Source organism: Thermobia domestica, chromosome 14, assembly GCF_964235325.1.
Source record: "Thermobia domestica chromosome 14, izTheDome1.hap1.1, whole genome shotgun sequence".
In the NCBI taxonomy this organism is placed as follows: Eukaryota; Metazoa; Arthropoda; class Insecta; order Zygentoma; family Lepismatidae; genus Thermobia; species Thermobia domestica.
In genome coordinates, this window is record NC_137467.1 from 13,044,241 (window position 1) to 13,060,308 (window position 16,068).

Below are 16,068 nucleotides of genomic sequence, written 5' to 3' on the forward strand. Positions count from 1 at the left end.
TTACCTACTTGAAGATATCACATAATTACAGTAAAATTAGCGGTATTTTATTTTGCAGTCTTAAGAATCGTCAACGGATAAAATGGCGAACAACTTTTCCTACCAGTTTCTCTACAAATTTTATTCTAACGCGCTTCTTTTTACAAATCTCAATCTTCGAAAGAAAAATCGGTTCTCGTCATGTATTCTGTTCAAACGAGGGGAAAAGTTTTCTTTACCTCACAGATCTGTGCTTATATTTTTTTTTTTTTGGAAAGATTAGAAAAAAAATTTTTTTTTCTTTTTATCTATCCGGAGAGTAAGGACTTCATTTCCGGAATCTCTTCGTTCCTTGTGTACTTCCAAACTTTATCCAAGAGATGCTTTTTTTATACAATGAAAGGAGAGGTCAAAAGTTGCTCTTTTCGTTGAAGTTCATCGGAAATAAAAAAAAGAAAAGAAAAAGAGAGATTCCTTTTGATAATTAGCTTGATGTCGAAAAACATTGATCATTTCACGGGTTCTTGAATATTTTCTTCATCTCCAATTCTTTTATTTGTTTTCCATCTTCATTTTCTTTTATTTTCGTGGTTTGTTTTGTTTGATCTTTGAGCAACAAATCTTCTTAAATTAGATCTCTGTAAATCTTGTTTTCTTTTTCCTTATTTTTTTTTTGTAAGAAGTGGTCAGCATGTTTGTTTTGGATCACTTGAAATGGTTGCAAGGCAATTTCTTTTCTGTCCGCATTCATTCTTAGTTTCAATTTCGGGTTTCCTTCTAAACGAAAGAATCGCTTTTATATCCAACACAGATACATTTATAAGAATCGTTTTGGTTTTCGGAGCACATTTCTCTAACTTATTATATATATTGAAAAGGTAAACAAAGGAAGCAACATTGTTTATTTTATTGTGGGATAAAATGAACGTGTCTTAGAAAAAAATAACGTGTACCCGGGACCATAAATTGCTTTGTTGCTACACATAAGTTTGGGAAATTTAAGAGAAATCCGTCCGTGCTTGCGTCTCTCCATATAAGTGACAATAAGATTTGTAATAGATAGGGAGGAAGGATTTTTAACGAACTTAAAAAAAGTTCGTTCCTGAATTCTCTACGTCTGTGTTGTGTGTCTGTCTGTCTGTTATTTGCAAACTTTTCGATTTTGAGGCCTCCATTCAATACAGTATCAAAAACTATCTATAAAGAAGCAATTCAAGTTTGCGATATCGGGAACATTCAGATAACGAACTGCTAAAGCGATGTGGCTGGCGTCGCCCTTGTGCTCAAGACACCTGGTGTGAGCTCTGGATTGCTGTATTTCCATAATTGATTGGAGAACACTTAATTCAGTTCCAAATAACTGTAGAATATTTACGGTGCATATTAATAAGTCAGGGATAAACACTGAGAAGCTTCGTCGCTTACTGAAATGTTCTCACCACAAACCAATGTTTCAAATATATATATGAAGAAACGATGAAATACTTCATTGTTCAATTGCGTGGGAAAGAAGCAATTTCCCACCGAAGAAAGAATTTATATGCGTCGCAGAATAAAGTATAAATCGAAAAAATAATCACTGTCTTTACGAAATATACAGAACGTCCACAAAAATACTGATGACGATTATAAATTGTGGAAAATTCTTTTTAAGTTCGTTCTGGCAATGCTCTTGGAGTATTCTCAACTGATTTGATATTGAGTCAGTCTCTAGTCTCAAGAATAGTCTAAATCTTCTACCACTTCCGGTTTAAACTTCAGTTGATAGCTAGCTTTTAAAAAAGTAGTATGTCAAGAATACATTCTCCCTCTCTCTCTCAACGTTTAACGGTAGGCTATATATTAAAAACATTGGCGTGTTCCGCCTACGCTTCATGTATCATTTCTGATACACAATGAACATTCGTTTCGTCGCCACGTGTATGCAATCTGATACACAGGTTGATATATTTAACACTTCTTACTTGTAGTCAGAACGCTGGAAAATCATATTGCAGCAGTAATTCTGGCGTCAATTGAATATTTGGGTCAATCCATCTGAACTGGTCCAAAGACGGTTGCTAGACAATCTCTGAAAATTATAGAAATTGGAGCGTGATGAACTTTGTGTATGAAAAGGCCAATAACACTATTGCCAATTTTTGTATTTGCAACTGTTTACGAAAACTACAGCAGTTGCTCAGGACGTACGAATCAGACGAACACCAAACAAAAACGAATGTTTACACTGAATGAATATGCAGGGTTGCAAACTAATACATGAAATCACCGTAAAAATACAGAAAATCACACTTTTAAAGGGGCTGTATTTTGGAATGTAATAAAGTGAGGAGTTCATAAGTTTTGTGCCGAATACTATTGCATGTAAAGAGTCTGCAGGAATATCCACAGGTATGATACTACTGGCACCGTAGATTTATGGGGATTTAAAAGTTGAAGTTTGTGATTTTGATGCCATTTTCGGGGCGCAATATCTCAGAAGGGCTAAGTGTTAAGAATTGCTGCCTGGGCCCCAAAGTAAATCTGAATGTGAATAAATAATTACAGAAAAATCATGACTGATATTACATGGAGAAAAAGTTAGGACATGATAAAAACGCGAAGAAAGCACGTGCGTGATGACGGTCATATCCCAGGAAAATTTAAATGTTTGGATGTCTTTCATGCTAGATCTCAAAAACTACGCATGGTGCAGCAATTAGGCCCGTTTTTGTTTGCGTTCAGTTGTGCAAAAGCTTGTGAGTGGCCTTTGTTCTATCTTTCTAGCTCCATGATCTTTGCCACGTTTATATGGTAAGGTGGTTAGCTCTCCCTTGCACCCACGACACCCATCGTCGAACTGGACCTTGGTATTAATTCACTTAATGTATCAGCTAAGTATCATTGAAATCCAATCCCAGTTACGGAAGTTAATGTGTTCACAAGCTTTCATTACATCTATCTATGTTATCCTATATAACGAACGATCGCCCATTAACTGTGCGAATGATTGCTGAGGAATTGAACATTAGCCATAAATCTGCGAGACTTATCCTCACCAACGAAAATTTTGAGACATTTCATGAAACGCGTATAAAGGGTACGATCCCAGTATTCAGAACAAGGTTCATGGTTTCTGGTTCACGAAGATGCTCGTCCTTACACAGCCAATATCGTCAGACAATTCGTGGCCCAAAAGGGGGTGGTGCAAATTGACCATCCACCATACTCGCCAGATCTGAATCCTCCAGACTTCTTCCTGTTCGCACGCCTCAAACTCGCGTTGAAAAAGAAAGAGATTCTATGATTTTTCAGACATCCAATGAAACGTGACTAAGATCCTGAGCACCATCCAGAAAGAAGGCTTCTCAAAAAGTTTCCAGGACATGTACAGCCGTGCTCAGCGTTGCATAGCTGCGGGAGGGAACTACTTCGAAGGACAGTAAGGGGAGTTTCATTCATATTGTATCCACTTTCTATTTACGGGATCACGTCCCACGATTATGTCATTTAGGATAAGGGAGATGATGATTAAGGCAAGTGAATGATGTTGGAAAAATTGGTGGAATAGAAGAGAAAGTGGTAGAAAAAGTGGTAGATTCAACAATTTCCGGTTTCATTATTAGAACCCATGAAACGGAAAGGGTAATAGATGGTGACCATTGGCTTTTCAATATGAATACAGCGTCCCAAGAATAACATCTACAGTATCTCCACCCATAATCCTCTATTAAAACCAAAATTCACAGTCAAATACTACCAATTTCGATATCGGATAGATAGAACGAAAAGGGTGAGATAGAATTCTAAATGTATTCAGAGTCTCAAGAATAGCTTTTATCTCCTCCTTTTACTCTTTGTTGAAACCTAAAGTCATAAAATCAACTACTTCCGGTTTAGATGCTGGGTCTGATAGAACAGAAAGCTTAAGAGATACCAAAAGTTGGTTCAAGGTCTCAATATAGGGTCTATCTATGCTCTTAAAGTTCTCACCAGTGTTATTCCCCTTTCTTTTCATTTTTTGTGCAAGAATTTGCAGTAATGAATGAAAGTTCTTAAAATTTTGTCTGCGTATTTTTATTTTTCGAAAATACTGCGCATTATACACTAGGCCTACTTAGTAAACTACGTTCTTTCATTTTGAAATTGTATGTGCGAAGAGTAAATTTTATTTACTTACATTTTATTACTTTCGCAGTGATGCTAAATTGAAAAGGTGATTTGTCGGGCCATGGTGGCTCAGTGGTACAGTGCTTACCTCTGGTGCGTGGGGTGTCTCGTTCAATCCTCTGTCAAGTAAGTTTGTGGTGGGCATCGTATACTTGGGTTTCCCCGGGATACTTCCGTTTCCTCCCACAATTTCATCCAAACACTTCTTCTATCTCAAAACAACATAAAGGACTATCCACAACACCCTTTCAAAACCGGAAGTGGTTCAAATTTACTATTAATTTCGGTTCAGTACTGATTTCCAGAGAACAAAAACAGTAAGAGATATCGATTTGCTGTCTTTTTTTCCCCAATCGGTTCAGCAACCCAAAAATACGTTCTATTTTCTGCATTGACTCTCTATTCAAACCGGAAGTGGTTCAAATTAAGCATTTCCGATATCAACATTTATCGTTATAGAACAAGAATAATAAAATATAGTGACAAACGGCTTTCTGCAGGATACAGGATCTCAAAGTGACATATCATCACAACCCTCAGCACTCTACCGAAACCGAGAGCAAAAACGGTAACAGATATCGAGATGCGGCTTTTTACAACCGTTTCAGTGTCTATAGAATAAGTTCCATCTCCATTGTGAACCATCTATTCAAACCGGAAGTGGTTTGAATTAAGCATTTCCGGTTTCAATATGTATCGCCATAGAACAAAAACGGAAATAGATAGTATCAAGTGGTTTTCTTCGACCGATTTAAGATCTGAAGAGAACATATCGCCACAAAACGAAAAACTCTACCAAAACCGGAAGTGGAAGAAATTTACAATTAGTTTCGGTCTCAATACTAATTTCCGTATAGCAAGAAATTTAAAATATATCGAGATGTCTTTCCTTTAGAATCGGTTCAAATTACCAAAAATACGTCTGGTCTTTTAATTTAATCCTACTGTTCAAACCGGAAGTGGTTCAAATAAACTATTTGGTAATAGAGGGCGACAAACTGTTTTCTGCAATCAATTCAGCATCTTAAGAGGATGTGTTGTCACAACCCGCAGCACTCTACCGAAACCGGAAGTTTTAGCTATTTTCGCTTTCAATAGTGGTTTTATAGAACGGAAAGAGATACAGAGATTATTTTTTCGCAACCAATTTAGGGTCTCAGGAGAACATATCGTAACAGTGTGCAACATTACCAAAACCGGAAGTGGTTGAAATTTGGCTTTTTGATACTAATTTGTCGTCCAAGGAACAGATTCTATCTTTGATCTTATTAAGTCTCTTGCAACTAACAGTTATAGAGAGTGGCGTATTTAGGGGGATGGCTATCGGGCTGAAGCACCACCGAAATCAATCTGTTATATGCACAACTTCATTAAAATTTGTCTGCGCACTAAAGGAAAAATATAATTGCCTATTCACGTCTTATGCATAGCCCTCCCCGAAACAAAACCCAAAATCGTTATAGATGTTCTATTTTAGGTTTGGGTATTTAATTCACACAGTTTGGACGTCTACCGCAGTTTCACACTGTGAAACGAAACTTACTTGTTTTTAAAATAAACTTAATTACTAAGTGTTTGTGATAAGTGGCTTAAACTGACAATTTTGATTGTGGAATGGACGGTAATTTATAACTAGGTGTGCATTAATTTGCAAATTTGGAGCGAAGCAATAGATCTTTATTGATTATTCATAGATTTTTTAAATTCGTGACATGTAAATAGTATGATTTGGCGTGTCAGCAAAAATCTTAATGGTTTTGAAAAACTGTGTTCGAAAAACAAAACAAAGAAGGCTTTGACATATTTCGAAATTGTATTTTCCATTGTTTACAATATGAATTCGCGCATCAAATGCTTTTTCAATGTTAAGTCTATGTACATCTCGTTTTTCGGTGATTACTCCTCAATGCTATGTCCAATCGGGACATACAACCCCTAACGACACTCAGCGCCATCTCTCAAATCACAGTGTGAAATTTGGTGAATAATGGTTCAGGCAACTCGGAGAGTAAGTTTTTCGGTGATTATTCCTCAATAGTATGTCCGCTCGGGACCCGTTACAACACTCAGTGAGCACTCTTTAATCAGCATGTTAAATTTGATTAAGGACGATTAAGGTATCTTGGAGGCAAGGGCGCCGATTTCTCTGTAAATTTAAGAGGGGGGGGGGGGGCATTCAGATGCAGAAGGTATATACACTGTTCCACAAATCTTACGCAACCAGAGAGAACCTGGGATAAGCAACGTATGGAGCGCATTGAACACTGGTAGAAGGCATGCACCTACAAAGAGACGCACAGGCAATGCGAGAGCCCGGTATAACGCGTGCGTAGCACCTTCGTAACCGCGATGAACAGATTTTTGCCACGAAGCGTATATAACAGCCTAGATGTGTCCGAGACTGCAAGCAGTGAGTTGGTGGTACCTGTGTGGGATGTCAAACATAAGCACTTTGCAATGGCTAGCAGGCAGCATTTGAGTGACGTTGACTGCGGGCGAATAATTGAGCGTTTGATACTAGGTCGATCCCAAGAGGAAAGGTGCAGGAATTCGATGTGAAGGAAGCTGTGACGTCGTTTCCAAAATGGACATACATTCAGAGGACGTCATGGAGGAGGTCGTCCGTGGAACCAGGCATTTTGACGACACAACATTATCGGGATGAAATTCTCCATACACATGTATACGCAATTTCCGTTGACCATTTGGTCCGGATTTTCTGTTTATGGATGGCAATGCCCGCCCACACCATGCACATCTGGTGTCGGAGTATCTGAAGAGCAAAGCCATTACGCGCATTGCATGGCTTGCATACTCGCCGGACTTGAATACAATCAAACATGTGTGGGATGCTCTTGGGCGGCTAATAGCGCAGCGCAATCCAACACCATGAACTCTTCCTGAACTGCAAACAGCTCTCCTCGAGGAGTAGCACCATCTGCCGCAATACTTAATAAATACTCTGATTCCCAGCATGGAGGCCAGGTGTCGTCCTGTGTATCTGTTCGTGTAGTCACACGCCATATTGATTGCCTATGCCCTCGCAGTCCAAGTTTACATTTTGGGGTATCGTAATTCTGAACTTTCTGGCAACCCTGTACATCCTAAATGTATTGATGTCCTTCATTTGTGTTGTATTGTGAAGACTGTACCGTCTTTCTATTGATCATAGTACTGTGCACTGATCTTGTCGTTTTATTTTCTGCTACTTTCTTTCAGTTGCTTAAATTTTGTGGAGCCGTGTACAGCTAACAGATGACGAGAAGAAACCGGGGCAGCGGGGAAAGGTCTAGTCCATTTTTGGTTTTTTGAGGTGTGGTCTATACTTAGATGTCGTCTGCTACTCCGGGTAGTTATCTGTGTGCTATTCCGTGGTGTCATTTGAAACCCCCATGCGAAAAGTGGGCAACCCTACGTCACACTACTTCTGCTAGGGTTCTTCTCGTCATCTGTGAGCTGTATATGAGGATTTTAAGACAAATTGCATTCAAATTATGCCAAATATTGTATATTCATAAATACAATAGGGGCGCCCTTGCTTCGAAGAGTATCCGAGCCTAAGACAAGTAAGGTACGATCTGCTTTTTAATGGATCATCATTACGTGGAAAATACTATATTTAGCTTGAAAATAGTGAAGAATATAGTTTTAATCTCGATGATTCTGAATATAGTAAAAAAATCAAGGAAAAATAAGGGGAAACTAGAATGTTAAGAAATACGTATGAGGGAACGGAATAAATACTGATTACTTTAGCTTAAAAATGCAGAGCGTGGAACTTGAAATGCTCAGGAGATTGTATCGTATTGGTCAAGCCCAGCCCAGCCATCTTTTGAGCTCCCAGCGGACACCAGAGTGTAACCAACGGACAGAAGTTAATTAAGAGAATGTATCGCTATCTCTGACTGGGCCACTAGGTCTCTAACCCCTCTCATTAAACATAAGACATATTAAATATATTTTTTTCCTTCGAGGACACCACAAAATTAATGAGACGTGAGGGAAAAGAAAAGAACTTCCATTAATAATTTAATCCAACAACAAAAATATGCAGTCATTTCGTATTCAACGTCAACCTAGTCTGTAACCAGCATTTTCATTTTTGACTTTATTATTATTTTTTCTTTTTTTGTTTCAAAATTTTATCCAACAGGAGCAATCACCACAAACAATACCATACGGATCAGAAACTGAATATAAACTATAGGATGAGTCAAAAGTAGTGACAATTTCAGGTTTTTCCCAGGGGGATGAAAAGTGGTACTGTAAAAATACTGATAATCCAAATTGAGCACGTTTGGAGTAGCTCAGGGGGAAATTCACCCCGGGCCACCCCCTGAAATTATTATTGTTCATTAGTTGGGTTCAATCCAGCAACGTTATTTGAGATTTTGCTTGGGGGAGGTTGACCCTCTGATATAAGTAGAGTTTTCACATTTTTCTTCGGTATATTATAATCCGATTGGTTAAATTTCAAACTCGAGGGTGGCGTGGGGGGGGAATTGGCCCCTGGAGTCCCAGATAACTTCTCTTATACACCCTTATAAACCGAAAGTCATAATATGGGTTGCCTATAGCCTACATGGCATATACCCTCAGTATGAAATCTGCACTATTACTACTGTAGGCAATGCTCTACAGAGGTGTGCAAACAAAAATTTTTGTTGAGAGGGATCCAGATTTGGAGGGAATCTTATACTACAAGCCATTACGTCTATGTAGCATTGAACGAGCATTATTCTGCATCCGAAAAGAAAATAAGTAATTGTATAATATTTCCGCTTATATTTTCAGAAAAAAAAATGATAGAACTAAATTGTTTTTATAAGAGAAAGAGTACAGATGAAGTGTAAGATCAAATTTTCATGCTACATGAGAAAGTGCACAAATCAGGCCTGTACCCAGGGTAGTCTAGCGGGCCGGGCCCCCCTTAAATTTTCCTGTCCGCTCTAAAATTTTCACGGTATTCTTGCAAATGAACTATAATATAGTTGGATGGCCCCCCCTAACTTCATCCTGGCCCCCTACACTTTTGGGCTGGCTACGGGCCTGGCACAAATGTGTGTTGTGTTAGGAAATTTGTGTGGTGGGAGATTAGGACCCGGTAAACTTCTCCCGTGGTTGCGCTCCTGGCTCTACCTAAAAATATCGGTCATCTTGATTAAGGTATCTGTTCATAGATTCACCAGAAAAATAACCTCAAACTTAGGATCTTTGTAGTACCGCTTGTGTCAATAGAAGTAGTGAAAATCTATCATTAACAAATTCAACCCGTGTAGTTGCTGATATTATTCGTTTCTGAACGAAAAACCTTGTTCCTAGTTGGCAATGTATAGTTCCTTTCCCCTAAAACAACGTAAAATTTCCGGACTTGACTGCTCTATTTCCCTCCCATTTAACTTCCTGATATCCTACTAGGTCCATTCTCTATTTTTGTAGGGGCCGCGGTGGCTCAGTGGTAGAGCGTTCACCTCTGGTGTTTGGGGTTCCGGGTTCAAACCCTGCTCCCGCCAAGTGAACTTTGTGGTGGGCAAACACCGTGTGCGTGGGTTTTCTCCCACTTTCTTCATTCCATCATTTCATTCATCTCTCATCATCAGAGTCTCCTTTAGCCTAACCGGCATAACCGTGGGACGTAAAACTCAAAAATTTCATTTCATTTTCTATTTTTGTAACTCATTCGTTACTGATTTTTAACGCACCTGCCCTGTAAAGACTTCTAATATTCCATGTTCCAAATCGCATGTTCATTTTACTTTGCTAAGTTCGTGCCAAGCTATCAGTCCTGATCCGAGGATACTTCGAATGTATCTGAACGAGTCTTCTTCTTCTTCTTCTTTTTTTCACAGGATGAGGTTGTTAGCCCCACCCAAACCCCCAAGCTGGAGGATCACCCCTTGTCGTCTGTCAGCGTATGCTTATTCAGTACATTCGCTGTTAACCTCTACTTAGGTATATGTCTTCGAACCGCAACCTCAAGACGCGCCACGCTGTGGTGAAAGGAAGACCAAATTTCACGAAAATTAATATAGCTATATTTTAGAAATACAATAGGCACTGATTATCCGAACACTGCTTTAAAACACAATCAATATGCGCGGATATGTTAATGCGTATTAAGACTGTGTAAGCTTCGATGCTGCAAAAGTCGTAAACTAGAGACAGACAGGTCTGTAGCCAGCCCAAAAATGTAGGGGGGGGGACCCGGCTAAAGTTAGGGGGACCCGGCTAAAGTTAGAGGGACCCGGTTCAACCATATTATAGCTCATTTGCCAGCCTACCGTGAAAATTTTAGGGGACCAGCAAAAATTTATGGGGGCCCGGCACACCCTAGACCCCCCTGGATACAGAGTCTAGTGTCAATGTAGTATTTCATGAATACATCATACGTTTGACTGTCCGAACTATTCTTGATTTCTCACAATGTTTTGTTTTATATATACATAACTTTATACCGGTACAAATTTTTGTAACTGATTATACTCTTAACCTGTTCTCTAATAATAACAAGTGTATGAGTTTATAATACAAAACTGGTATGCAGAAGAATAAAATAAAATAAAATAAAATAAAATAAAAACATTTATCTATAATGTGATATTTCGCCGGCCACCTTATGTAAAGAACGCTTTGTACCCTTCATAGATTCTTTATTAAAAGCCACTATTTGAACTTATTATACAAACCTGGTATACGGAACAACTAAAATCACTTACCTGTAATGTGATGTTTCGCAGGGAGCCTTATGTAAAGCGTACACTGTACCCTTCACGGGTTCCTTACCAATAAAATTGTTAGTATTTATTATTAAAAACTTGTACTTTTATTTATACTGTGATGTTTCGGAGGACGCACCGGGACATGTCCAGGTGTACCAGTGGGCCAACATGTGCCTGATCATAAGACATTGTGCTTTATATGGCAAAAATTGTAATTAATATTCAAGCTAGAAATTTTACTAGAAAATAAACGTTGAGTATAAATGTTGAGTATAAATATAAATACAACTCACCATTATTAATGTTTTAATAGAAGTGTCCTATGAACCTCTATTGGTAGAATAATTTTTATTACTCAAAAAACTTGAGGCTAGGCTTCCTGGGCCCGCGGTAGATTCACCACTGTCTTGGCGAAATCTCTAGTGCAAGTGGTTCTCAACCTAATTCCTATCACGATCCCCATTTTATCACATCATCCTGCCAGCGACCCCTTTATAATTTCTGGTTTGGTTTGTAAACAACTCTACACCCATTGAAAATGTTTACTAGATCTATTTTGTGTTGTTCTAGCAGTACTTATAAAAATAAAAATTTGCTTAACAAAAGAAAATTCAAAATGGTACATGAAAAATATTTTCCGGTATTTCTAATTATATTGATCTCTTCTAGTTATCCTCGCGATTCTCATGAAACTCTCCCACATAACACACGATTTCCCTACGACATAGCATTTTCATCCCAATAATCCCATATAGTTTCCGGGATTATCAGGACAACGAGTAGACATCTCATGGACGTCCTGCATGGGACGTCCTAAAGGATTTCCACGTAGGACGTCCACAGGACATCCCGGATGGGACAGGAGGTCCCAGGGAAATCCGATGCTGCACATACGAGGACCACATTATCCCACGATTTACCAGTTGACATCCCTTTGAGGTTCCGTTGAATATCCCGTTTTCAGGGATATGAGCGGACATCTGGATATACCGCGGAGATACTATGGGTGTCCCGGGAGCAAATTCGGATGATCCCAGGATGTCCCGTTGTCAGTTGCGGATCAGTCTTGGACGTCCCGTGCACTCCCAGCCTCCTAGGAGTCGGGAATCCCAGGTTGAGAAACCCTGCTCTAATTAATTATGTTAACAAGTAAATTTTTAGCTGTCAAATAGTCTCAAAGAAAACAAAAGGACTTTTCTTCTCTTAGGCAGTTTTTATGATAATGGTTATCTGATAAGGTCCTTTCTCTAAACAGAAGTATTGTTTGTGTTTGCAGAAACAACAAAATCTTTTCTTTGTCAACAAACAAACAAACACACACACAAACACACAAATATTATCAATGTAAGCAGATGGTAAGTGTTAAAAACAATTTTTGTGGTGAATTTTCAATGGTTAAAGGTAGGAAGGGGATAGGGCTTTGACGAAAGAAAAAAGCTTAACGAGAAATTGCGAATCATAACTCACTGCCACACCCTGAAACAAATGACTACATTTATGGGGCACTTTACGCGACAGACAGAGAGGAAGAGAAATAGAACGAGAGAGAGCGAGAGAGAGAGAGATGAGCCGAAGTCATTAAGCTTTAAGTACGAACGGTTAATGAACAGTCAAGTGAGCAAAGTCAAAGCGTTCTAATGAACTACGCTGAGAGTTTTCGGTTATTTTTTTTCTCCCTTTGCTTTCATTCTTTTCTCTTCACACACATTCTCACTTTCAACATTATTTTATACTTTCTTTTTCACTAAATTTCAAAACAGCCATTATCTTTTCGTTGAAGACCGCGAAAGAGGCTATATTTGAATTTATTATTATTATTATTATTATTATTAAAAACAATTTTTTAAAAAATAAAATAATATATAGTGTGAATCCAATGTAACTAAATACATGGAAGTTCATTGGGATCATAATACGGCAAATTATGGATGTGTTAAAATGTCAAATAATATTTTTGATAAAGTGGATACTTTCAAATATCTACGATCAATATTAGCAACAGAAAACCATACTCATGAAGAAATTAAGTATCGACTAGAAGCAGGGAATTCGTGTTATTATTCAGTTCAAAACCTTTTGTCATCGCGAAGTCTGTCGAGGAATTTGAAGCTTAAAATATATAAAACGATAATCATGCATCTTGTTACATGGTCGTTTACTCTAAGGGAAGAATATAGACTGAAAGCATTTGAGAACAAGACCCTGAGTGGAATATTCGAATCCAACGGAAATGGGGAACAGGAGAAACTTCATAACGAAGAACTACATAATTTATACCTTTTACCATAATTTTAAAAAATGATAGGATTTCGCTTATTTTTACTAATATTAGGTTAGTTTAGTTTAGGTTACTTCAGGTTAGCTTACGTTAGGTTACATTTGGTTACGTTATGTTAGGTCGAAGTACTTAATCATCCATTTCTCCGGTAAATTTTATGTTTTTTACGTGCTTTTGAACCGCTTCTGCTAAACATAACGCAAAATATTATAAAGAAAATGTAAAATAAGAAAAAGAATCAATCACAAAACACAAATACTTGGTATCATTCATTTACATTCTCCAATTAAACAAGTTTCATCTCTAAACCTAACTAAACGTCATTACACAACTAAGTTCTTATTGGCAAGCAAATGATACATCTACACCCATGACCAGATTACATTAAGCGCTACTTCAGCAGAAAGAACACATGCATACACAAAAAATTCTCCCTTTTATCATGGCACTTTGCAATGCTTATTGGTACACAACATCAGTGTGCCCACCCCCCATGACGCACCCCCCCTCAATTGTCTATCCGTAAATGTTCTTCCATGAAAAAAAATCTTTTCGATTAATTTTTACACCCCCTCAAACATATTTATATAGATTTTTAAACCCCCCAAATATTTCAATGACGCAGTTTGAGTCATAGCCCCCCTTGTGGGCACCCCTGCACAACATTTTTGATATCTTTAAAGAATACACCGCAACATTACAGAAAACAAGCATGAATGTACGTAGTTAGCTGCCACATTTCACCTTCTTTAGTATAAGTTCTATCACAAAAGCAACAAAACTCAGGAGCATCCCAGCGGCAAAAATCCGAAGGATAGGTCCGACACTCTTAAAAGCAATAGGAGTAACTTTATCACTAGTAGAAATATAAAAATGTTTTTTCTTGAGTTGAAATTCAAACATTAAATCACGTTCCCACTTCAAACGCAATCCAAACTCAAACACTGTCTGAAGGAATTTATTAAGTTCTGGAACAAATGGCGAACCTTTACGAAAGTGGAAAGCCGTATACTTTATAACAACTGGTTGTTCCACTAAATGCACTAAACAACGTTCCTCTTCAAACAATTCCAACTCAATGATCATATGTCTTAGAAATACTTCTGGCTCATAGAATGCAATGTCTCTTTCGAACGCGATTCGTTTCAAAACTCCCAAAACATCTGTTTGAGATTTATATCTTTTATACATTTCGACCATGATAGGGTTTACGGAGTGTTTAATCACATCGGTATGTGCTGGATAACTCGTAATTTCGAGTTTACTGTTAGCAACATCTTCTAAAGTATTCATTTCCTTGTCATGTAAGGGCACTGATAATACTCGTGCAATATGTCCCTCATATATAGCACACAACACGAGACTAAAGTAGGTAAAACTTATGAAAAGAATCCTAACGGCTCGTGATTTCGGGTGAGTGATAGACACTTGCAAGAATATAGAAAGGGTATACATGCACGGGTTATGTTGCTTCATTATTGTTTCATTTTGAAGGCTAAACTTAAGAAACAAACGAAACAAAGTTTCTGTTAATATTACCTGTAGAAAGATAAGTAACCAGACAATTGCTTCAAACGCCAGCAGTAAGGATACTGCCAAAGATAACTTACGTGCACTTGGTACAGCGAAAGACAACTTAAAAAAGAACACCGGTATAACATAATCTATCACTTCAAAATCATTCAAGTACACAGGCTGTGCATTAATAAACAATTCTGCTCGGCCATTGATAATTTCTTTCAAGAATGGATTCCATGTTGTGTTAGTATTTTGTTTTGGCCAAGGACACTCTATTGGATGTAAAATAAAATTTTTGTACTGCGAAAATAGATGGATAAGTTTGAAATCAATTCCTCCAATGACTGTTGGATCTATATCAAGTGGGTCGTCCACAGGGGATCTTGGCACATCGTACAGGACAAAAGGAAATTTATGAATAGTACATCCTACGACGGTATAGCTATGAAGATTTTTCATTTTATTTTGGAACAAGAATTCACTGAGAGGACTAGTGCTTTGGCCTCTGTACTCAATAACTGTCATTGCAACCCTTGAAGAAGTCTCTTTGTTTTCGTCTGTGTTGAATGGATTAAAACTCACAAGTTGTATTGGGCTATCGTTGACTAATCGAACTTGCATTGTTTCAGCATTGACTATCAATGTGTTTAATACACCTACAGACCAGGTTTGTTCCCAAATATAAATCATTTCGGTTTGTAATAAAGGTTTAACTGGTATTACAAGAAATAATTTGCATCTTGGGTTCCAATAGGGTAACTTTTGCAACGTTTGGAGTACGTTTCTAAATTTGGTATCATAAAAAACAACATATACACTGCTTTGATAATGCGTATTTCTATTCCGCAATGAATCCTTCGCTACAAAGTCTCGTTTAAGAAGCACAACTGGTGCTTTGCTCTGGATGCATTTTATAATTCCATACATAATATCACTTCCATTTGTTGCGTCAAGAACTGTCACAAGTTGATTATTTATTATACTAAGATCACGTAAAAGAATCTCATAAAATGTCTGAGAAGTTCTGTCGTTTCTAGGTAGTAAGGAAATATTTTGTCGCAGCGTGAGACTTGATGGAAAACACAGGAAAATCACAATAATGTGATACTGACACATCTCTCATTTTCTTACCATAAAACCTGAAAAAGAACGAAAGAAAAAATTACTACTGATGCTTTTATTAAGACAACTATACGATTACGATAATACTTCAACTGGGCACAGTGGTACCTCTGGTACTTGGTACTTGGGGGTCCCTGGTTTGATACCCGGCCAAGTATGTTTGTAGTGGACAGCATCGTGCCCATTGGGTACTCCCGTTTCCTCCCACATCCTCATTCCACCGATTTTTCAATCATCACTCACTTGTCTTAATCATGCACCTCCCTTAGCCTAATGGGGCATAATGGTCGGACGTTATACTGA

The 16,068-nt window shown here is 38.0% G+C and overlaps 1 protein-coding gene across 1 annotated transcript; it reads right to left on the minus strand.

Annotated features, from left to right (window-relative positions):
- Nucleotides 1-13,851: 13,851 nt before the first annotated feature.
- LOC145670694 (uncharacterized) lies at nucleotides 13,852-15,333 on the minus strand. Its single transcript, XM_081739480.1, has one exon. The coding sequence runs from the start codon at nucleotides 15,331-15,333 to the stop codon at nucleotides 13,852-13,854; it is 1,482 nt and encodes a 493-aa protein (XP_081595606.1).
- Between the last annotated feature and the right edge of the window lie 735 nt (nucleotides 15,334-16,068).

Bases quoted from the DNA above. Each gene is read 5' to 3' on its own strand.
- LOC145670694 (XM_081739480.1), bottom strand. From the start codon at position 15,333: ATGATTTATATTTGGGAACAAACCTGGTCTGTAGGTGTATTAAACACA.